The sequence below is a fragment of the Lagenorhynchus albirostris genome, chromosome 16 (genome assembly GCF_949774975.1).
Source record: "Lagenorhynchus albirostris chromosome 16, mLagAlb1.1, whole genome shotgun sequence".
In the NCBI taxonomy this organism is placed as follows: domain Eukaryota; kingdom Metazoa; phylum Chordata; class Mammalia; order Artiodactyla; family Delphinidae; genus Lagenorhynchus; species Lagenorhynchus albirostris.
The window spans coordinates 35,272,213-35,296,771 of NC_083110.1; the positions used below are offsets into that span (position 1 = coordinate 35,272,213).

Below are 24,559 nucleotides of genomic sequence, written 5' to 3' on the forward strand. Positions count from 1 at the left end.
GGGTCAAAAGCATAGAAGAGTGTTCCAAAAATAACTAGCTTAGTGAAGGCCACAGAACAGAAAACTAACTGTGATCTTTGAGGAACGTACCCAGGGAAGCAAGAGCACTGAGAAATGAGATTAAATACAGTTAGAGGGCATGCAGAATGCCCCTACAGCTTTGTAGAAAGTCTTGAAATCAAGTAGTGCTGGTCTTCCAACTTTGTTCTTTTTCAAAATTCTGTTCCCCATTCTAGAGCCTTTGAATATATATATAATCTTTTCCAGTTCTATTTTTTAAAAGTCTGCTGGGATTTTAATGGGGATTGCATTGACTCTATAGCTCAGTTAGGACGATTTGCCATCTCAACATATTGAGTATTCCAATCCATGAATATTGGATATCTCTCCATTTATTTAGATCTTTAATTTCTCTTGGTGACATTTTCCACTAAATTTTCTGCTAAAGGTGTAACTTATACATTTTTAAAAAAAGTATTCCTAAGAATTTATACTTTTGGTACTATTATAATTTTTTAAAACTCATTTTCCACTTGTTGGTTATTAGTATGCAAAAATACAATTGATTTTTGTATAGGGACTTTGTTTCTGGCAGACTATGAAGATTTATTTATTAGATTTAATTTTATTAAAAGACTTTTAGGATTTTTCACAAAATGTCATCAGAAAACAGACAGTGTTACTTCTCCCGCTCAAGTCTGTACACCTTTCATTTCTTTTATTGCTTGTTGGTCAGACAAGGACCCACAATATGATGTTGGGGAAAAAGCATCACTAAGTATGTTGTTAGTAGTCAGTTCTCTGTGCTGTTATCAGGGTGTGGAAGTTTCCTTTTATGTATTTATTTATTAATCATGAATGGGTGGTTAATTTTGTCAGATGCTTTTCTGTATCATTTGAGATGATCATGTGAATTTTGTCCTTTATTTTGTTAATGTGGTGAATCACATTAATTGGTTTTCAAATACTGAAACGAGCTTGTATCCCAGGGATAAGACTACACTGGAATATGATGTATTATCCTGTTTATATATTGCTAGATTCAATCTCCTACCATTTTGTTGAGGATGTTTACATCTAAGTTCATGGGAGATATTGGGCAGTGATTTTCTTTTCTTGTAGTATCTTTTTTGGTTTTGGGTATCAGAATTATGCCAGTTTCATTAAATGAATTAAAAAACATTTTCTCCTCTATTTTCTGAAAAAGTTTACGATTAGTGTCATTTATTTGCGTGTTGGCTAGAATTTCATTTGTAGTGAGGCTTACAAATCCAATATATTTAATAGATAATTAATATTCAGATTTTCTGTCTCTTTTTAAATCAGTTTTTATAAGATGTGTTTTTAAAGAAATGTATCCATTTCATTTAAGTTGTTGAATTTACTGGCATAAAATTGTGCCTAATATTGTCTTATTATTCATTTAATGTCTAAAAGATCTATACTGAAATCCCCACTTTCATTCGTGATATTAATAATTTCAGTTTTCTCTCATTTTTCTTGATTATTCTTGTTTGGGGTTTATTAACTTTATTAAACTTATCAAACAACCAACTTTTGACTTTGCTAATTTTCTATGTTGTTATACATAATCTATGTCTTTCTTTAAAATTACTTTGAGTTTAGCCTGTTCTTATTTTTTTATCTTTTCTGAGAGGGAAACTAAGAATCTCAAATTTAAGCATTTTCTGTCCCTTATATAGGCATTTAAAGCTATAATTTTTCCTTTAAGCATTATTTTACCTGCATTCCACAAATTTTGATATATTGTGTTTTCATTACTGCTTACTTAGAAATAATTTTTACAGTTCTTTTATGATTTTTTTTCTTTGACCCATAGGTTTAGAATTATGTTATTTAAATTTCAGTGGGGATTTTCTAGATTTTTTTTTTTTTTGGCTTTCTACTTTAACTCAATTATAGTGATAGAACATACTTGGTAAGATTTTATTCTTTTGAACTTGACTGAGATTTAACTCTATGGCCCAATGAATGATGCATCTTGGTGGATGCATACGTGAAAAGAATGTGTATTCTGCAATTGTTGGGTATAGTGTCCTATAAATGTCAATTACATCAAGTTGGTTGATAGCATTTTTTAGATCTTCTATAGCCTTGTTTGTCTTTTGCTTACTTGTTATGTCAATTTCTAAGAGAATGAAATTAAAATTTGGACTGTATTAGATTTTTCTATTTCTCCCGTTAGAATTGTCAAAATTTATATCATAAACTTTGATGCTTCGTTATAAAGTACAAACATACTTAGAATTGCCTTTTTGGTGAAACTGTTTCTTTTATCATTATGTAAGGTCCCCCTTTACCCCTTGTAATACTCTATGGCATAAATTCTACTTTGTCTGATGTTGAGATATCCTCACCAGCTTTCTTATGCTTATTATTTGCATGGTATATCTTTTCCCTTCTTTCTCAATCTACCTGTACCTTTATGTTTAAAATGCTTGTAAACAGCATATTTTTCCAGTTTTATAGTTGTTAATGATGGGAGGTCTAGTCAGATAACTGTTATTCCATCATGGCATGTAGAGTAAGTCCCACATTCATTTTCTTGGGACCATTAATATGCACCATCTTTCTTTTCCAGTTTGTGGTGCCCCAAAGGCAGGAACTGATGTATAGCTCTATTAAAATGCATTTGTTAGCTGAAGCCAATCGCTTCAGGCTATTAGAATTTCATAGATCATTTTTGTTTAATTGGAGGCAGTGCTTTTCAAACTTTAATGTGAATAAAAATCATTTGGAGACCTACTTAGATATAAATTCTGATTCATGAGATCTGAGATAGGGCCTGGGATTTATGCCAGCAATGTTGGTCTGTGTGCCACACTTTGAATAGCACAGATGTGTTAAGACCTGCCAGCTCACAAAGAGTCATCCAGGTCTTCTTTGTCACAGGGCACTAACTTGAATGACTTGATGTTGAAAGGTGAGTGTGTGAAAGTGTGAAGCTAGCAGCTGTAATAAAACAGAGGATGGTGGGACCAAAGGCAACCTGAAGAGTGCTAGCACCACCAAAGTCATTCAAATTTAAATATTTAAAACACTATGCTACCAAAAAACCCCATAAACTTGGGAAGTAAATTCAGGTCACATCCAACTGTTTATGATTCCTGTTCAATGTCTTTATCCATAAGTTAATTTTTTTTTTTTTTTTTTTTGGCTCTATGCGGGCCTCTCTCTGTGTGGCCTCTCCCGTTGCAGAGCACAGGCTCCGGACGCACAGGCTCAGCGGCCATGGCTCACGGGCCCAGCCGCTCCACGGCATGTGGGATCTTCCCGGACCGGGGCGTGAACCCATGTCCCCCGCATCGGCAGGCGGACTCTCAACCACTGCGCCACCAGGGAAGCCCCATAAGTTAATTTTAAAAATGGAATCTTTACATCCAAATTGATGATGATCCATGTGTAAAAAGCCTTTAAGTTCAGTTTGCAAAGAGCAATTGATCCACCTTGGGTTTGGCCATGACTTCTTAGATACAACAATAGCATGATCAATTAAAAATATGTTAAGTTGGCTTTATTTGGCCTAATACATATCTACCGCTGCCCTGCTCATATTTTTCCCATATTATCCACAAAGATACCTTAAAATTTACATAGATAGGTCTTCAAAAAATCCATGCATCTCTCTCTCTCTCTTTATATACATATATAAAATAAATCTATACATTATAAAATTTGTAAATATATACACATACATATGTATTTATTTATCATAAGGCTTTCACTTATCAATATGTATTTAAGGTTCCTCCATGGTTTTCCATGGCTTGATAGTTCCTTTCTTTTTAGCACTGAATAATATTCCATTACCTGGATGTACTCCAGTTTATTTATACTTTACCTCTTTAAGGACATCTTAGTTGTTGCCACGTTTTGACAATTTAGGAAAACTGCTATAGAAAATTCACATGCAGGTTTTCAATGTGGATATGGAGAAAGAGGAATAGGAAGGAGGAGGAGGAAGGATTAAACTAGAGGGAGGAAGAGGGAGGAAGAGGAAGGACAGAAAGCATAGGAGGGAGAGGAGGGAGAAGGGCAAGGGAAGGCGGAAGGGTAAGATGATGGAAATGGGGGGGAGAGAAAGAGGGAAGAACAGACAACAGAGTAAGAAGGGGAAGAGAGGTAAAGAAAGAGGAGAGGAGAAAGAGGAGGTGAATGGGGTATACTTATGCTTCTCTGTAGCATTACATACAAGAAGAGCTTGCTCAGGCAATGGAGCAACTTCTATAGAATAGCAAGGGGAGAAGTTGTGACACAAGAATATTACGCCCAGATAAGTTTAATTCATGTGTAAATACAACAGAAAAAGATTCACAGATATGCTGTCCCAGAAAATATACCACTCTTGCTAGATATATTGCTCAAAGAGCTATTCTAGTTGAATAAAAATGCATTAAAATAAAGAAATGAATGATGGCTAAATCATAGAATAAAGAGGTATTCAACAAGCATTGAAACATTTTGAACATAGAATTCAGTCCAAATAATGACTATAAATATGGATGAGATAAAACAAAAGAATGCAAATGCCAAATATATATCTTAGAGAAACTGCAGAAGATTTAAAAACATAACAAAAGAAAAAAATCAGAGTAAACTGAGTCTAAAATCTCAGATTCTATCAACCAAAGAAATGATTGAGTAGGTGGAAGAAGAGGAGAAAAAGATATTCCACTATCCTCTTACATAGGCAGAGATATGAATATATGGTTTCACTCTTGATTCTGAAAGAGAAATAGCAGTGCATGCAAATTTAAGCCTAAAGGAAACCACTGGAGGTTAAAAGAGGATGCTTAATTTCTAGTGGGGGCAAGGTGGTGGGAGAAACACAGTAATAACAATGGTAACTGAATGTTAAACTTTATGAAAATAATTAAGAATGCATAAAAAACATGATAGCAGTAAGAACAAATGTATTTATATCGTAATACCTGTCAACTGTATTTCAATAAATTAGATAGTCTACCTAGAAAAAATGGACAAATTTCTAGAAATGCACAACCTACTAAGACTGAATCATGAAGAAACAGAATATCTGAATAGACCTATAACTAGTAAGGAGATCTAATCAGGATCTAATCAGAAAAGCCCAGGACCAGATAGCTTCACTGTGGAATTCTACAATTTAAAGAAGAATAAACACCAGGACTTCCCTGGTGGCTCAGTGGTTAAGAATCCACCTGCCAATGCAGGGGACACAAGTTCGATCCCTGAGAAGATCCCACATGCCATGGAGCAACTAAGCCCGTGCGCCACAACTACTGAGCCTGTGCTCTAGAGCCCATGAACCACAATTACTGAAGTCAGTGTGCTGTGCTCCACAACAAAAGAAGCCACTGCAATGAGAAGCCCGTGCACTGCAACACAGAGTAGCCCCTGCTCTCTGCAACTAGAGAAAGCCCACGCACAACAAAGAAGACCCAATGCAGCCAAATAAATAAATAAATAATTTTTAAAAAGAAGAAGAAACACCAATCTTCATCAAACTCTTACCAAAAAAATTCAAGAGGAGGGAATACCTCCTAATTCGTTTTACGAGGCCAGCATTACCTTGATACTAAAGTCCAAAAAAGACACTACAAAAAAAGAAAACTACCAACCAATATTCCTAATGAATGTTGATACAAAACTTCTCAGTGAAATACTTGCAAACTGAATTCAACAGCATATTAAAAGGATTATGTACCATGACCAAGAAGGATTTATTCCTGGAATGCAAGAATGGTTCAACATAAAAAATTTTATCCATGTAATATAGCACATTAACAGAATGAAGATACAAACCACATTATCATCTCAATGCAGAAAAAGCACTTGAAAAAATCCAGCACCCTTTCATAATAAAAACCCAACAGGCTAGGAATAAAAGGAAACATCCATAATGTAACAATTGTTGAGAAACCCAAAGCTAACGTCATACTCAATGGTGAAAGACTGAAAGACTTTTCTCTAAAATTAGGAACAACACAAGGATATCTTCTTTTACCATGTAGTACTCAACATAGTACTTGAAATCATAGTTAGACAATTAGGTAAGAAAAAGAAATAATTGGAAATAAATTGGAAAGGAAGAAGTAAAAGTATCTCTGTTGTCAGACAACGTGATCTTATATGTAGAAAATGCTAAAATTAGACAGACACATATACACACACAAAACTATTAGAACTAACAGACTAATTAAGCAATGTTTCAGGATACAAAAATCAATGCACAAAACCCAGCTGCATTTCTATATATTCAGAATGAACAGTCTGAAAGGGAAATTATAAAAACAATTCCAATTACAATAATATCAAAAAGAATAAAATACTGAAGAAAAATAACAAAAAGGCAAAAGGCATGTACACCAAAAACTAAAAATTTTGGAAAAAAAATTTAAAACGCAAATAAATGGAATGAATCCTGTATTCATGGATTGGAAGACTTAATATTGTTATGATGCCAATACTACCTAAAGCAATCTATAAATTCAATGCAACCTCTATCAAAATTCCAATGATGTTTTCTGCAGAAATAGAAAAATCCACCCTAAAATTCATATGGAATCTCAAGGGACATCAAATAGCCAAAACAATCTTGATAAAGAACAAAGCTGGAGATCTCAAACTTCTGAATTTAAAATGTACTACAAGCCACAGTAATCAAAACAGTGAGGAACTGGCATGATGACAGACATACAAACAAATGGAATAGAACAGACAACATAGAAATACTGTCCCATAAGTGGTCAAATGATTTTCAACAATGATGTCAAGATTTCTTAGTTATGACAACAAAAGCAAAGGCAATGACGACAACAAAGAAATAGATAATTTGGACTTCATCAAAATTAAAAAAAAAAATTCTGCATCCAAGGACACGATCAGCAGAAAGAAAAGGCAACCCATGGAATGGGAGAAAGTATTTGCAAATCACATATCTCGTAAGGGATTAATATCCAGAATATAAAAATCTCCTACAACTCAGTAACAAACAAAAACAACTCAATTAAAAATAGGCAAAGGACTTGAATAGAAATTTCTATAAAGAAGGTATGCAAATGGAAAATAAACACATGAAAATATGCTCAACATCTCTAATCATGAGGGAAATGGAAATCAATACCAAAATGAGATCACTTCATACCCATTAGGATAGCTACTACAAAAATAAAAACAAAAACAAGCGTTGGTGAGGATTTAAAGAAATTGGAATCCTTGTGTCTTGCTGGTGGGAATGTGAAATGGTACAGCTACTGTGGAATATGGTAAGGTAGTTCCTCAAAATTATTAAACATAAAATTTCCATATGATCCAGCAATTCCACTTCTGACTATATACACAAAAATACTGAAAGCAGGGACTTGAACAGCTATTTTATGCCTATATTTATAGCAGCATTATTAAATAATAGCCAAAAGACGGAAGCAACCCATGTTCCTGGACAGATGAATAGATCAATAAAACGTGGCATATACATACAATGAAATGTTATTCATCCTTAAAAAGCAAGGAAATTCTGACACATATGACAAAATGGTGAACCTTGAAGACATGCTAAGTGAAATAAACCAGTCATACAAAGACAAAAACTGTATTATTTCACTTATATGAGGTACCTAGAGAGTCAAATTTATAGAGACAGAAAATAGAATGGTGGTTTCCAGGGTCTGGGGAAGAGGGGAATAAAGAATATTGTATATATATTTGCAAGATGATGTGATCTAGAGATAGTAGTGATATTTGCAGAACACTGTGATTATACTTAATGACACTGAATTGTACACTTAAAATGATTAAAATGATAAAATTTATGTTATGTATATTTTACCACGATTTTAAAAACAAAAAAACAACAAACATGCATTTTAATAATATATTCTAATATCTAGGTAAATTTGTTTTTTTAAAAAAGTAAAGTTTATTCAGTAAGTAAAATACCAAAAAATAACAATTTAAAAACTAACTTTAGAAGACTATCCATTGAATAAATTGGAAAAAAAACTAATTATCTCCTAAAAAGGAAGGGATCAGACAGCTTCAAAAATGAGTTGTTGGGGCAGCGGTGCAGTGGAACAGAATAATATAGGAGCAAAGTTTTTGTACACTATTAAAATAAGGTAGTATTAATCCAAGTTAAATTGCTATAAACTAAGATATTAATTGTAATGCTTAGGGTAACCACTAAGAATATAACTCAAAAAATATATAGTAAAAGAAACAATAAGGTAATTAAAATGGTATGCAAAACATATCTACTTAACACAAAATAAGGCAGTAATGGAGAAAATGAACAACAAAAACGATGTAAGACATATATAAAATGAATAGCAAAATGGCAGAAGTGAAGTCTTCTTTATCACTAATTACATTAAATATAAATGGATTAAACTTTCTGATTAAAATGTAGACATTGGTAAATTGAATTAAAAACCACAATTCAACTATTTGCTGTGTAGAAGCTCCTTGCTTTAGATTCAGAGACAGATAGACTGATACAAAAGGATAGAAAAAATATTCTGTACAAACAATAATCAAAAGAGAACTGGAGTGGCTATGCTAATGATCAGAAAAAGGAGACTTTAAAACAAAAATTTTATGAGAAACAAAGAACATTATATAATGATAAAACAGCCATCAATAAGAATATATTACAATTATAAACATATACACATGTAACAAATGAAGAGAAACTGATAAAATTGAAGGGAGAAAGAGGGAGGTCTACAAAAATAGTTGGAGATTTCAATATCCCACTTTCAGTAATTGATAGAACAAGGCAGAAGATCAAGTAAATGAAAACATGAACAACATTATAAACCAACTAGACTTGATGAAATAGACAATATGAATTGCCCTATAGCTATGAAAAATTTAATTCACAATTTAAAAGCTCCAAAAATACGAAATCTCCATGCCTGGAGGGTTTCCCTGGAGAATAATGCCCAACACTTAAAGATGAATTAACAGCAATTTTACATAATCTCTTCCAAAAAACAGAAGATGATTTCCTAAATCACTTTATGAGGCCAGTGTTACCCTGATATCAAAACCAGACAAAGACACTACAAATAAAAGTACAAACCAATATTTCTTCTAAGTTTGGATGCAAAAATCCTCAACCAGAATATCAGCAAACAGAATTCAACAATATATGAAAAGAATCATAGACCATGACAAAGTGAGATTCATTCAAGATATACATTTGAAAAAACAATCAATTTAATCTACCATATTAATAAGTTAAAGAAGAAAAAGCATATAATCATGGTAAGTAATGTAAAAAAAGCATTTGGCAAAATCCAGTACCCATTCATGATAAATATTCTCAGCAAATCATGATCTTTTGGCTTAAAGCAATTATAACTATAATTAATGCAATTCCTGTCAAAACCACAGAATTTTTTTATATAGCCATAGACAAACTTATTCTAAAATTTGTATGGAAAATGCAGGCCCCAGAATAGTTAAAACAATCTTGACAAAGAACAATAAAATGGGAGGAATCACTATGCTCAGTATTAAGGCTTACTGTGCAGCCACAGTAATCAAGACAGTGTGCTATTGGCAAAGGAATCAGCACATAGATCAATGGAATGAATAGAGAACCCAGAAATAGACCCACATAAATATGTTCAGCTGATTTCGGACAAACTTAAATAGTAATTAAATTAATAAGTGGTGCTATAGCAATTGGACATCCATAGCCCCCCTCCCCCCCAAAAAAAGAGAGAACTCAAACTTCACACCTTATACAAAAATTAACTCAAAACTGATTGTGGACCAAAATGTAAAACTAAAAAACTTTTAGAAGAACAAGCAAACAAACAAACAAACAATCCCAGATTATCTTCAGGGTCTAGGGCTAGGCAAAGAGTTAGACTTGATACCGAAAGCATGATCCACAAAAGAATAAATTTATAAATTAGACCTCACAAGAATTAAAAACTCCTCTTTGTGAAAGACCTTGATAAGAGGTTGATAAAACAAACTTCAGAGTGGGGGAAAATATTTGCAAACCACACATCTGGCAAGAAACCAGTGTCTACAATATATAAAGAACTTTCAAAACTCAATATTAACAATCCAGTGAGAAAATGGGCAAAACACATGAAAAGGTATTTCACCAAAGAGAATACACAGATAGTAATAAGCACATGAAAAGGTATTCAATATAATTAGTCATTAGGGAAACACAAAACCACAATGCACTATCTCACCATGCCTATCAGAATAGTATAATAAAAAATAGTGACAACACTAAATATTGGCAAAGAGGCAAAGAAACTGGATCATTCCTACATCACTAGTAAGGTAAAATGGTACAGTCACTAGAAAGCAGTTTGATCGTTTTTTAATAAAACAACATGCTATTACCACAGATGCAGCAATTACCTTCTTGGATATGTATCACATATTAATAAAAACATGTTCACACAAAAACCTACATACAAATGTTCACAGTGGCTTTATTCATAATTGCCCAAAACTGGAAACAACCCAGATGTCCTTCAATAGGTGGATTGTTAAATAAACTGTGTTACATTGGCTTCTACCAAGCAAAAAGAAGCAATGAACTATTAATACACATAACAATTTGAATGAATCTCCAGAGAATTATACTGAAAGAAAAAGTCAATCCCAAAAGTATGATTCAATTTATATAACATACTTGAAACAACAAAATTTTAGAGATGGAGAACACATTAGTGTTTTCCAGGTGTTAAGAACAGGACTGGAGGGAAAGAAGTGCAAAGGAGGTGAGTGTGGTTATAAAAGAACAATACAAATCTACATACGATAAGATTGTGTAGAATCAAATGGCACACACACACACACACACACACACACACACACACAGAAATGAGGGCAAGTACAAATGAGAAAGCTGAATAGAATCAGTCAATTGTATCAATATTAATATCCTGGTTTTGCAAAATGTTACCATTGGGGCAAATTTGTTAAAAGATATTATGAGATCTCTCTGCACTACTAATTATAATTGCATGTGAATCTATAATTATCTCAATAAAATGTCAATTAAAATAAAGACTAGATAATGTCATTCTGAATTTTGAATCCTAATCAAGAATCTGACCTCTTTCAAATAGGCAGTTGGGAGCTATAGAAGCTGGTTGGGTATGGATGACTTGATTACAGGGCTATGGATCAAAAGAATCAATATGATGATAGTAAGTATGATGAATTAAAGGAGAAATTACTGAAGGCAGGGACACAGAAAACCATAATCAGGGATCAAGTAAGAGGTGATACTGAAGAGGGTATTGCACCCAAGGAAGTATGGACTAGATCTTTGCCTTTGGTCAGTTCAGCGATGACATATCCAACAGACATTCACTTTATCCAAGCTCTTTTGTAACTCACACAGTATGTGAGAATCTGACTATAAAGCAAAGGCATTTCCAAGTTATTTCACTATGTTGAATTAATTCTTTTATGCCATATTTTTAACATTTTGGTTAAAATGAAACATTTTTAGTCCTTGGTTTCAATAATTTAACAATTTTGTAACTGTAAGTGACATAAATTTTCTAATCACTGTGATAACTGGCATGTTTTAAAAAATAATTTTTAGATGTTTGAAGATTGGAAAAATATATTAGACTTGTGGTTTTAATTAATTTTAATTAAATGTTTAAAATTTTTGATTAAATAAGTTTGTAATCAATGTTGAAAGGTCTGAGGACTTTTAATTTGTTAATTTTTAATGTTTTGATTTATTAGTCTTATAAGCAGAATTTAAATATTCAAAGAAATGTTATTTAATGAATTTATACATTGTTTAATTGTGCATGAAATAAAATACAACAGGAGTGATACTCCTCATGCATTAAAGATTACTGTCATCAAATTGCAGATCTGGAATCTAAGTCCTTCTCTGCCTCCTTGACACCAGGCTGCCCTGGCTAGGTCTGCATCCTCTCTTTTCAGCCTTCTGGAAGGAGTAATGGATCTTACCTTATGGGGTTATCCATCCTGGACACTGTGAGGAAGGCAGCAAGATTGGCTGTGTAGGAGGAGCACACAATGAGGGTGAAGAGCCACCAGCTGCCCATCACGATTCGCATGGCCATGGAGTTCGCTGAGGATTCACCACCTGCAGGAGGCAGGCAAAGGGGATTGGTCCTGGGCTTCTGCTCTTGCTTTGCATCTCCAGAGAAATTCTCTGCCCTGCGGCCAGGCATGAGGAACCACCCCTGGTGGTGAGCTGGGGATCAGGAAAGTGACTGCCGGCTGGTTATGGTGGGCTCTGACAATTCTGGGGAAAAAATGCTAGGACCACCAATCTTGGAAAGGGACGGCAGACCACAAAATACGGAAAAGCTAGCACTGGCATTTTTAGTGACAGGATGTTTCTCAAAATGCCAACAGCAGAGTTCTGAATATCAAAATCTTCTAGTTAGAAGATTCTACCTCACTGTGTTGAGAACTTTCAGGGCTGCAACCCTATGTAATGTCCCTTTCCATTTTAAATTCACCTGGAACAGTCTCAGCAATTCTGTAAAATTACCTCCTACCTGGAGGATTTCCTGGCTTTCTTTTAAGAAATGAGATGCACCATATCACTTTTATTATTACTCAGCCCTCGCTAGATGACCTTTTTTTTTTTTCCTATGATTTTCAGAAATCACTGCATGTGACTTGTAGTCAGAAGCTGCCTCTTTGAGGCCAATTGTTTCTCCTTGGTCCCTTAGGTGGTAGCAGAAGAAAACTCCTCACTGACTATTCTTATATAACCTCTCAAGCAAGTGATACATACATTTGCCACGGTGCAAATAAGGCTAGGACTCACATTAGGAAATTTGCAATTTGTTGTTTCCAGTCAAAACTGCACAATCCTGTAACTCCCCAAGTGCTATCCAGACTTCTCAGAGACAGGAGACTTTGTATCTCAAGAATGGCTGGAGTACCGCTTAGATGATTGCAAAACAATTTTGATTTTTTATCCCATTAAGACTTCAAATTTAAACAAGATGGAGTTTCTGACAACCCTGTCTGCATAACAATCAATCTAATGTGGGAGGCAAGGAAAGTGCAAAGCAGAACTCGCAGGTTAATTTTATCTAAAGTGGAAAATCAGGACTTGAAGTTAAGTTCCGTGTTGTGATTTCATTTAGTTCCTATCTGGTATTACTCAGAGAACCTGGGAGCAGCATATTAGGACTACCTTAGAGATTAAATAAAATTGCATTTAAAATGACTTTGGCAAAATGCGTCCAAGAACTTTGCCAACGGACAAGTTCTTCCAAGCCCCTGGGGCTCTTCCAACATTGAGAAACCAGGAGGGTACCTTGCTGTACGAAGGCTCCGTAGACGATCCAGATGGCACTGTTTAAGGTGGCAGAAGCAGATGGCCGGGGCTGGGCAGCACTCTGAGCCCTCACAGCCTGTATCCGGTTCAGCACAAATATCATCACGCCAACCACAGGGATGGCTGCTGCAATGCAGGCCCACACGGCAAAATCAAAAGGAGCAAAAAGGGAGAAGATACTGATTTTCTCCTCGGGCTTCTTGATGAGGATCCCCACCGAGTAGTCCATGTACCGCTTGCTGAAGTCCACCACGCTCTCCCTCTCCGGGGTGATGGTGATGGCGGAGATGGCTAGGTCCGCTCTCTGAAAGGCAAACCCATCTCATCAGACAGCAGTCCTCAGTTTACCACTCGGTTCTACCCTGGGTCAAGGCCTGTCCTCTGCCCTTTGGGTTGTTCAGTTCAGAGGAAATGGACTCGAGAGTTGACACCTCATGACTTTGAATGTTGTAAGGAAAATCCAGCACTAAGGTGTCTCTTATTACCTCTTTCACCTTACAAATTTCTCTCCCAAACCCTCAAAACTCCTGGAAACCACTTCTGGAGGAAAGAGTCTATAACCATCTTCATTCCTGTGTGAATTACAGTTTTTCTTCACTTTCTTAACAGTCCCCTTAGTGAACTATCTCCTTTCTTTTGCTGGTATTTCCCTCTTACCGCCCACCCCCATCCCTGCCCCAACTCCCTTCTGTCTTCTTCTGGCCTCATCTACATCCTTCCTATACTTCAAGGCCACAGGGACACTCCATTTTTCCATCAAACCTCTCCAAATGCCATTAGCCCACACAGGTATCTCTCTTTTCTAAAATACTTTAGAAGTTATATGGTGGGTATATAACTGCCTTGAATCTCATTAGTGTATCAGGCCTAGATTGTTTTATATGCAGAGTCTATGTCAGAGAATAACATCCTCCAAGAAAAAAGGGGTCATCCACTTCCTTTGATCTTCTGCCTGCCTTAACTCATGGCTTCTCAGACATATGGGCTGCTTCATCCTTTAGTAAAGCCATGCTGGGCATCCTGTGCTGCGACCTCAAGAGTACCTCCCAAGATTTTTGCTTTCCAAGATGAGCTTAATTTAAAAATAGACAAAGAGGGCTTCCCTGGTGGTACAGTGGTTAAGAATCCGCCTGCCAATGCAGGGGACATGGGTTCGAGCCCTGGTCCGGGAAGATCCCACATGCCACGGAGCAACTAAGCCTTTGCGCCACAACTACTGAGCCTGCGCTTTAGAGCCCGCAAGCCACAACTCCTGAAGCCCAGGTGCCTAGAGCCCATGCTCTGCAACAAGAGAAGCCACCACAATGAGAAGCCCATGCACCGCAACAAAGAGTAGCCCCCACTCGCCGCAACTAGAGAAAGCCCACGAGCAGCAACAAAGACCCAAAGCAGACAAAAATAAAGAAATAAAATAAATAAATTAAAAATACCTTAACAAAAAATGGACAAAGACCCGATAATAGTCTCATGCTCTACCAACTGAGCTAGTCGGGCACCCAAGACCCCATTAAGATGGAACTAGACTGTGAGGTTAAAGCTGCCAAGACTGGTGGAGACTAGGATCCTTATGCCTAGGTGGATGTCAACATAAGAGCATTAAAATGTACAGTGATCATCCCTATCTTGGCTCTGGGGTCTCTTAAGTAGGAGGCATCGTCAGAACTAGGTTTATTTTAGAATGACCAGTTGTGACAGCTGATCCAAACTACATATTCAAATTGGGGAAAACTATATAGAAGCATTTTATCAGGTCCAATATGCGGGCTAGAGGGGCAAATATACTGACATCTAAACTGTGAAATCCAACAACATATCTAGAGTAAAGAGAAAAAATGGTGGAGGTGGCCGTGTCAGAGATCTCAGACTTGCCACATTTGCATCTCTGGTTCTTGCTTCTCTTCTCAGAAACCCACGATCCAGGGAGGTTTTCTGGCTTTTTTGGTTTATTTGTTTGTCTGTTTTTGTTTTGTTTAAGTTTGGAGCATATTTAATGACAGAGAAAGAAATCTAGGGGATCAGGATAGGTTAACAACAAAGAATGGAGGGAAACTAATTTATGAAACCAGGTCCAGACGAGGCACAAGAGAGTTGACTCGTGATGCTGGTGGAGGGGTGAGCTGTAACAGGAGGGAAAACACTCCCCCTACCCCGAAACTGGAGGTGAGGGCACGTGTCTGCAGATATGAACTTCACAGGAAGTTGAAGTAGAATCTCATGCCCAGATGTCTCCATTTCTTTCCCTAAAATAAGAGCACTCTGTTTTCTAATTTAAGATAGAAGATTATTAGGTTGCTTGAGGAGAAAGATAAAGTTTTGAAACAGTCTCTAAGGAATGTAGCCAAGGGGCCCAATAAAGGACATGTTAAGGAACTGTCCCGAAGGCCCAGTTGAGTTGGGAGGCCACACATTGTTCATACATCCACCTGGACAAATTTGTGATTTTCTCCTCTAACTGCATACAGCAAGCTGGATGTCAGAGTCAGAGGGTAGATAATAGAACCAGGTCAGGGTTTCAATGTAACAAGAAATCAAGAATAATTTAGAAGAATCATACAGGATGAAGGGAACAGGGCTTTATCTGGACAGCCACAGAGGATGCACCAGGAAAGGATGCAGTAACAGAAGGGCACAGAAATCTTAGAGAAGAATGAAAACTCAAATACATGTGCCAAGTGAAAAGGGCCAGACACAGAAGACCACATATGGTATGACTCCGTTTATAGTAAATGTTTGTAAAAGCAAATCTATAGAGCTAGAAGTAGATTAAAGGTTGCCTCCGGCTGGGGTTGGGAATGGGATTAACTGTAAATGAGTATGAGGGATCTCACTGGGGTGATGGAAGTACTGTAAAACTAGATACGGTGAAGATTGCACAACTCACTAGATTTCCTAGAAATCACTGAATGATACATCTGACATGGGTGAATTTGATATATAACTTTTCCCACAATAAACTTGTTGTATGTGTTTTGTTTGTTTGTTTTTTAAGCTTAGGAGAAACCGGAGAGAATACAAGCCTCGTGTCTGCATTCATGGGTTATAAAGCAGAGGACCTGTGCTTTAGGAACAAAGGCCAGAGTCAGAAGGACGACAGGATTTAGTTATGGATTGGGACAGTGACAGTGACATGCAAGACGCTAACAGGGTGCATGGGGGCAGGTCCTCGAAGGTCACTGGAGGTGAAGGGATCAAAGCACTCGAAGCCCAGGGTGGTCCGTAGGGATGTCAGAAACATCAAGATTGATGGCAACAGTAATACTGGAGAGGGGGGGCTTGAGCAGATCCACCGATGTAAATCGTTGTCAGGAAATGACCTAGAGGTCCTAAGACGGAAGGCTCAAGGATGGGGACACAGCAAATTGGCCTCATGCCATGAATCTAAATGAGGACCCAGGTTCTACAGGAAGGAGGAAGATTAATGATTTGAAATTAATCTGAGGAGCTGGGGAATGCCGTATCACTTATACGTAGCAATGCAGACACACCCACACACTCAATTCACCTACACACATGCATGTGGACACACACGATATACACGCCCACTTGTGGGCCTTGAAGAAGAGAATAAGCATGCATCAGTCCTCCCCAACCACCCCTCGTGAGAATTGGGTTCCTACTGCAGCCCAAATGTGGGAGTGGATTTCATGAAGTGTGGATTACAGAACAGGCACCGTGGACACGTTTCAAAGGAATGAGAGCAATGGGCACAGAAGGAAAACACAAAGTACCAGGGAATTAGAAAATAAAAGAGCAAAAATGGGTATAGCAGGGAGGAGGCGGGTGGAGGAAAAGAGATCCTTAGTGTGTGGAGCGTGGTAACTGTGGTCTGTCTAGCTGGTCCCAAGATTCCAACTTCATAATGGGCCCAATTTAGACATCACCCCAGAGGCAGACTGGGGTACCCCTCCCCATGGACCTGCTTTTGGGACCTACCTTGCTGATGAGCTCCCCGATCATCCCGTTCCAGGAGGTGTTATGGAGCTGGTGACCGTACCTGCCATCGGGGGCCTGGTAAATCTCATATTTGAAGCCCAGAGCCTTGGCCAGTGCATCCAGGACATCGATGGAGAACCCTTTGTAGCGCTTGGGCTGTCCAAGGATGTTCTCAGCCACCATCACAAAAGGCTCTTCCTGAGGACAACAAAATGAATGTTCTTCAACTAAATCACAGGTTCGTGAACACACATCTTTCCAGGGTATCATTAGAGAGACCAATCCGATGAACCATAATTTCAGAACGTTTGTGGACACATGCATTGTATTTAGCCAATTTAGGCCTGGAGTCTGAACCCCTCTGCTCTTTTCTAAAGCAGTTTGTGGACACTCAGGATACAGGGCACAGGAGAATCCCTCCAGCCAGCATACTGATGGAGGAACAGACTTATTTGTCCTGTGTCATCCCAGACTCGGCCCAGAGCCCCATCTCCCAGAATAGCACGGCTTGTTTTCATTCCTTCATTTATAACATTGAGGACTCTGTCCGCTGGAAGTACCATGATTCTTCGGGATCCACATAAGGAATGTGGATACCTCTCATCCAGGGTATCAGATGACAACAGAGCTCTGTGATACTGGATTGAGGGAAGACAGTAATACATCTATCAGATTATACTAGAAAATGGAGGCTGAGTCACAGGACAAGGCCATACTGCACGTCAAGGACAGGACAGCATTAAACCCCACGGTCTGAAAGTCCAAAGCCAGGCCATGTGCACATTCACACATTTGCGCTATGTCACATGTGCTCTTGTAGGGCACGTGATCATCTGGAAAACACCTCAGGCTTCCCCACCACCACCCTGTGAAACTGAACAAGAAGGGGCCTTTTGGCAACGTCCCCAGAGACTACATCTCATTAATTTAATTTTGGGGGGAAATAAGGTATAATGTTTATTCCTGGTGGGCATATGGGGAATGCGGAAACGTGGCTGCCCAAGGCTTCTAGAGCCAAGAGACGCCAGTGCTGCTGGGACAGAGGGGAATGTTTGGACCATGTCTGACCAGCTAATAAGAGATAAATCTAAAATGTCTCCTACAGTTCTAAAGAGATGAAGAAAGAAATGGAAAGGAAGATGCTTCTAAGGTCTCTTAAATATGTAAAAGTCTCTGATTCCAGGACAAACATGCAGAGAAACTGCAACAAATGGTCTTCGTTATGAACTTTGTGTCACATGGGCCCATCAGTGGTATTGGGTTCTGGAAGGATGTCCTCCCAACATCCTTCTGGGGGCTCTAGCTACCAGCGAAGCTCTCCTAAGGACCACCAGTAGGTCAAGATCGTTTACATCCAAGAACAAGTAGAGTTGTTATGCCCGCTCTGGAGCTCAGCACTGGATCTGGATTAGTGGTCCTTCTCTAGAGCAGTCCAGTGACCTCCCATGGAACGTCTCAGAGGCTTGGGGCAGAATCTCCAATCTCACTCTTCCTTCACTATTCATAAAATTGTTTGAGTGAAAGGCCTTATGAAAGCTCAAGCCACTACTTAAGATCCCCTTCTCTCTAAACCCAGCATCAAGCCAAACAGAGAGAAGCCTCTGACTCAAAGCCTGAATGGCAGACCTCCCCCATATGCCCATGATCCTACCAAGACAGTCACCACTTTGAGAGTCAGTCCTTGGAGGCGACTGCCCATGGGCCTCTCCTGCAGGCTGCCATTCAGGCCCTTCTCCGAGTCCCACGTCGCCAGCTGTGAAGGAAAAAGGGAGTGTGAGGGACAGAACGGGCACCTGTGCAAACCTTAGGAATCGACTCCTAAACTGGGCTCCTGAATCAGGCAGATAGACGGACAACAGCCCTAGGAGTTTCCCAGAGAGCTAGAGGCATCTTACAACCTTAGAAAGAATAAAGGTGTGACAGCTAGAGCTCCGCTTCCTCCAGCAGCTCATCTGGATCTTGAGGACCTGCCTCATCCTTGAAATGAAACCAATTGGTAGGAACTTGTTTCTGGAATGAACATTTATGTCCAATTTTACTGTCCACCTACTGAGGCCATGTCAATGTGTCTCGCACAAAGTGCCCTCTTTCTTTCATACTCCTTTGACTTGCCCAGGCCAGAAGGTCCTTGAGATCAGCTGCTTCCATCACCAGAGCAGGATGAGATCAAAAGTGAAGCAGGTAACAAAGACCCAAGTTTACAGTTGTCTTATACCCTGATGCCAATTGCAAACAGGACCAAGAGCTCACTGTCTTCACTGTAGTGCTAAGTTAATAATTTTCCCTGATAGGCAGGTAGAGGCCAAGAATACATGTGCTCTGGGTCTGCCACATCCTCCTAAGCCTGCAGGATCTGTCCAATAGATGCATTTAAGACCATCTAAGATGGTCAAGGAGACCCTATCCTGGCTCAGAAACAACTGGAGACACAGATGCTCTTGGGACTGCTTCCCTTCCCTGCCTCCCTGCAGGGCCTGAGCAACAACGATGAACCCTTTGTCCGATCAGTGATTCTCAATCGTTAATTGGTGAGATGTAAAAAGATAGATATTGGCCCCATCTAAAGCCAACATAATTAGGGTCTCAGCACTTGGACATGAGGAATGTTAATGCTTCCCCAGCGATCCTCGTTGAAAACCTCTGCTCTTCTAGGTCACTGGGCCTCTGATGTAGCTGCACATTAGCATCTCTTAAGAGGGCTTTTAAAACCAACTGAAGCCTGCCCCCTGCCCCAGAGTCTGATTTAACTGGTCGGTAGTGGACTGGACATGGATCATTTAGCTGCCCAGGTGATTCTAATGCACAGCCAGGATTGTGAACCGCCGCCACAGATGAAAGCAGTGATCTTCAAACCTTAATACGCAGACAAATCACCTAGGGATTCTGCATGCACTTTCTGATTCTGGGACCTGAGATTATTCCTGTCTAACAAGCTCCCCTGTGCTGCTCTTGCTGATCCATGGACCATCAGTTCAGTACCAAGGGGTTAAAATTCAGACTGTCACAGTAGCACCTACTCTTCGCCAGGGAAAACCCACAAGACCCCTAGTTAGTCTGAGCAAAAGAACTACCCCTCTGTGGAAAAGTGCCACCAGGTGCCCTAAAGGAGCCACCAATAGTGCCGCTTACGGACACTTCTACTCTCCCAGCATTTCCCATAGCCCTGACATCTGCAGCAAGGTCGGCACCCTGAGCCTTGACTATGAGGCCACTGTTCCAGAATCTGTGGGGCCGCTCTACCTGGAAGATACTAGAACCCTGAGGCCTAAAGCAGGAACATCGGAATGAGATATGTGGTTCTAGAACCAGTTTAAAGGAACCTGGAACCTCCTGCCATCACTTCCAACATGATACAAGCTAAAACCCACTTCACCCTAGATAATAGGATGCCTGGAAGTGATGAATAGATCACTTAGTTAAGAGCACAGTTACATACTCTGAGGAACTCCCCACAGCCACCACTCATTAATTTGAGGGGCACTGCAGTGAAGAACAAAGTTAAGATCTATCCAAAGTCCTGTTCAAGGACATCAAAGATGCCACACTCTTGGAACTGGTATAGTGAGAAGGAAACTTCATGGCTATTTCTCTATGGGGTCTCAGGAAATAGCCCTGGGACTTGCGATCAATTCCCGCAGCCGGATTCAAATGCTGGTCAAAGGGAAAAGACAAACTCAGACAAACGGAGTCCAGGTGTTGACTCCCTGCATTCTTTGGACCCTTCGATATCAGACTCGGGGGACTCATGGTGTGTATTTGGGCAGCCTGCATCTTATCCCCGTAACTGTTTAGCCCAGGCATTGGGGCTGCTTAACTCTATGTGAGATCTGCTGCACCCCCTGGGTTGGGTGGTGTTATGAAGGTCCCGGTCCCCTTTACTACCTCAATGACTTAGAGAGTCATAATGGAAGCAAAGATGACATGTCAGCTCCAGGGACTGGATAGTTTGCTCTGTACCAGGACTTGAATTCGTAACGCCTGCTGCCCAACCTCCTTGGCACTGGTGATGGGGCATCTCGACTTTGTGCTGCCCTGGTTTGGATGAGCACCTGGAATGAGGCTCCGCTTGGCATCGACCAACCGGCTTCACCTGTCTTTCTATTGGGATTGTAATCAGTCATGGGAATGGAAGCAGGAAAAACAGTTGGGATAAAGCCCTGTCCTTCTACAGTTTTAGTTCAGCTGTGAGAAATGCTCTGCCTCTCCTTCCCTGTCCTCACCGTGCTCTGCCTCTAGCCCACTGCCTGGCTCAAGGCAGCAGCACCTCTGCCCCAAAGTACTGCAACAGCCTCCCCACTGTTACCCCAACCTCTCTCTCTTAACAGCCCTCCTCCATTGTGCTGATATTTGTCATAAACTCAAATACAAACTATGTTAATTAAAATTTTCTAATTACTTCCTATTTCTTAAAGAATAAAGGCTAACACTTTTCAACTTGGTCTAAATGAAAAGGCCTTCCTGATCGAGACCCAACCTTGACTGTCAGCTTCAGTTCACTCCAGCCCCACCAAATTCCTCACCTTTCTCAAGCGCATGGTGTTCCCTCCTGACTCTTTACATCCAGGTTCTTCTCCCTGGAATGCCATTTCTCTCTGGCCGGGTCTGGTAAACTCTTACTCAATTTCTCAAAAAAATAAGCTCTTAATTTAGGGTAGATTTAGATTCACAGAAAAGTCGCAGAGGTTATGCAGAAAGCGTCCATATACCCCACACCCAGTTTCCCCTGTTGTTAAGATGTTACATTGGTATGATTAGTATGATACATTCCTCCCAACTAATGAAATGTTTAGTTCAATCTCCACCATTGATACAAAGCTGCAGTAGAAATGATCTTCAGTGTCTTCCATTCTAGACCTAAGTCTGTGATTCCGCTGTGCTATTTGGGTTTCTTACCCCGTTCCCTGGGATGCAAACCCTGTCTTCATAAACTGTCTAGAGTCTTGGGCACTTGGACTGGACCTTGCCTTGCTTATTCCCATCTCAGAGTTTCTAACCTTGCCTTGAATGCCATTTCTCCTCTAGACGATCAGCTCCCTATTACTGGTATAGTTTGGGAACTTGGAGATATTAAATTAGCATATGTTTATGAGCCAATATATCTATGTTCTAGGTGTGTTTCCACCACTTACCTGAGTGACCTCAGCACATTTTACAGCACAGTACTTAAATCACAAGAGGCAACAAATATTTTTGAATAAATTTAACTTCACTGAGATTCCATTTTCCTATCGATAAAATGGAATAAAAATACCATCCCTGCCTACCATGCTGAGGGGCTGTTCAAAGGAGAAAATAGTTTTGAAATAATATGTAATAAAATAAATAATAATCACAAAGTAAAGAATCAAGATATTAGAAGGTGTGTACAATGCGACCTTAATTATGTCTTCTTTTAAAGGCAGTGGTTAAAACGGGAGGAAATGTGTTTAAATGTAATATTTGGATTTATCTTGGTGGTAGAATTATGAATAACCATGATTACTTTTTTTACGCTTTCCTATGTTTTTAACAGGTTTGTCATTACTTTCACAAAAAGGAAAATATGCTTTTGATAAAAATAGCTAGCACGGGTGATAAAGCAAAATCCTGTCACATGCACTTGTATGATTGAGGGCTGAATGGAAGGAAGCAATTAGAGTCAAATTATCTATCGGTAGGTCAAGGCCAGTCTAAGAGTCAGAACTTAATATTGAATACATCAGTTCTCTGGTTGCAAGGAGCTATGGCCGAGGTGCCCATCTCCTAGAAGAGGCACACTGCAAGGTCTTCCAGGACAGCATCTCACAATCTAAGACACCTCCAAGATTGTGTAGGGCCCCATGAGCCTGTTTGGGTTTGGAGACAGGGCAGTGGCCCCTCCTGGGGCCCAGCTCCATGAAGACAGGCAGTCTTCCTCCACTAAGGAAGAGGGGCGGGTGGCATCAAATCTTATTAGTTACTATTCAGACCATCCTAAGGCAAAGTCATTTAAATCAAAGTGCAACTTCATGAGAGAAAGAAAAAAAATTCCTCCAACCTGTTACTATTATTCCTATTTCTTTTGTCTGAAAGTACTTAGGGACTAAAGGTTTTTTAGTTTACTGTTTTTCAAAACTCACTTCTCTCTCCCTGGCCTTCAGGCATCCTGTACTCTAACAAAGAAAGAAAAAGTACTTCAAAGAGAAACCAAAATTCTGCCTTCAAAACACATCAAAGTAACCATGTTCCAGGATCTGGGAGCCTTTGAGCTGGGCAGGAAAGTGTACTATTCCCTCACATCAGCCTGAAGCCAAGTGCCCTAGGCTGAGTGAATCTCCCTATTTCCACAAAGCCTTGGCTCTTGTCCAAATCTTAAGACCAGAGTGGTAAACCTTCATTTGAGTGAGGCCATCCCTCTGAGCACCCAATATGTAAGACCAGAGCAGAGAAAGTCACAATCCTTTTCAAACAAAATCTTTCGTTTAAAAGACTAAAGTGGAATTTTTTAAAAATAAAATAAAGCCTTTAAGTGGATTCCCAAACTTGCCGCCCATCAAGATTAGGAGAGACTGTGTTCTGCCTCCCTCCTGAGGACAGCTTGGGGCTCCCTGATCAGAATGCTGGAGAAAAAAGTTCAGATAATAAAAGCCAAATGAAGCTGATAGGCTTGATAAATGGGAAGCCAGAAAAACCTTTCACCCAGTGAAGTCCTGACACTTAGTCATACAGCTGCAGACCATTTCATTTGTACATAAGTGCATCTACTCTGACTTCCTCTTGTATTTTGCAGACAGAATTTTGTTTATGGGGTCAATGAATTTATGGCCACAGAAACCCACTTTTGACAGCTGACCTGTCAAGATCAGTGCCTGAAAAACTAATTTCCAGCACTGTTAAACAAAACGAAAACTGCCGCTGTTTGATAAGACAGCTATGGTTTTCATTCATTGCCAAGAGCTGCTCTACCCAGACCGGAAGCGTGGATGGAGCCAGAGGTTACAGCACAATCATTACTTGAAAGAGGATAAATGGTTTCAAAATCTGATGATGACAAACAACTGTTCAAGAGATCAGCCAACTGGAGAATAAATTTCATAAACCATTGGTGCCAGGAAAATATATTTCCTGAGTCAATCAGGGTGTTCTTCATGTTTGCGTTTGAGTTGTGAGATGTAGGGGTTTGGGGCTTCGTGGCCTGTCCTTATTAAATGCAGGACTATTAACCCTAAATGGGACCGACCTCCTTTAGAAGATTGGGCTTTGTGGTCTGTCGTCTAGTTACAGAGGTGTCGTAAAGTGCTGGTTCTCTTTTCATGGCAGGGGGCGGAGAGGGGA

General features: G+C 39.3%; 1 protein-coding gene across 2 annotated transcripts in view; it reads right to left on the reverse strand.

Moving 5' to 3' along the window:
* GRID1 (glutamate ionotropic receptor delta type subunit 1) overlaps positions 1-24,559 on the reverse strand; it is a 666,177-nt gene that overhangs the window by 101,103 nt on the left and 540,515 nt on the right. For both annotated transcript variants that reach the window (XM_060125913.1, XM_060125914.1), the window contains exons 9-12: positions 18,918-19,019; positions 17,267-17,464; positions 13,313-13,637; positions 11,980-12,118 (exon numbers count right to left, since the gene is read on the reverse strand). In XM_060125913.1, coding sequence (XP_059981896.1) covers positions 11,980-12,118; positions 13,313-13,637; positions 17,267-17,464; positions 18,918-19,019 — 764 coding nt within the window. The remainder of the gene's footprint in view (positions 1-11,979; positions 12,119-13,312; positions 13,638-17,266; positions 17,465-18,917; positions 19,020-24,559) is intronic.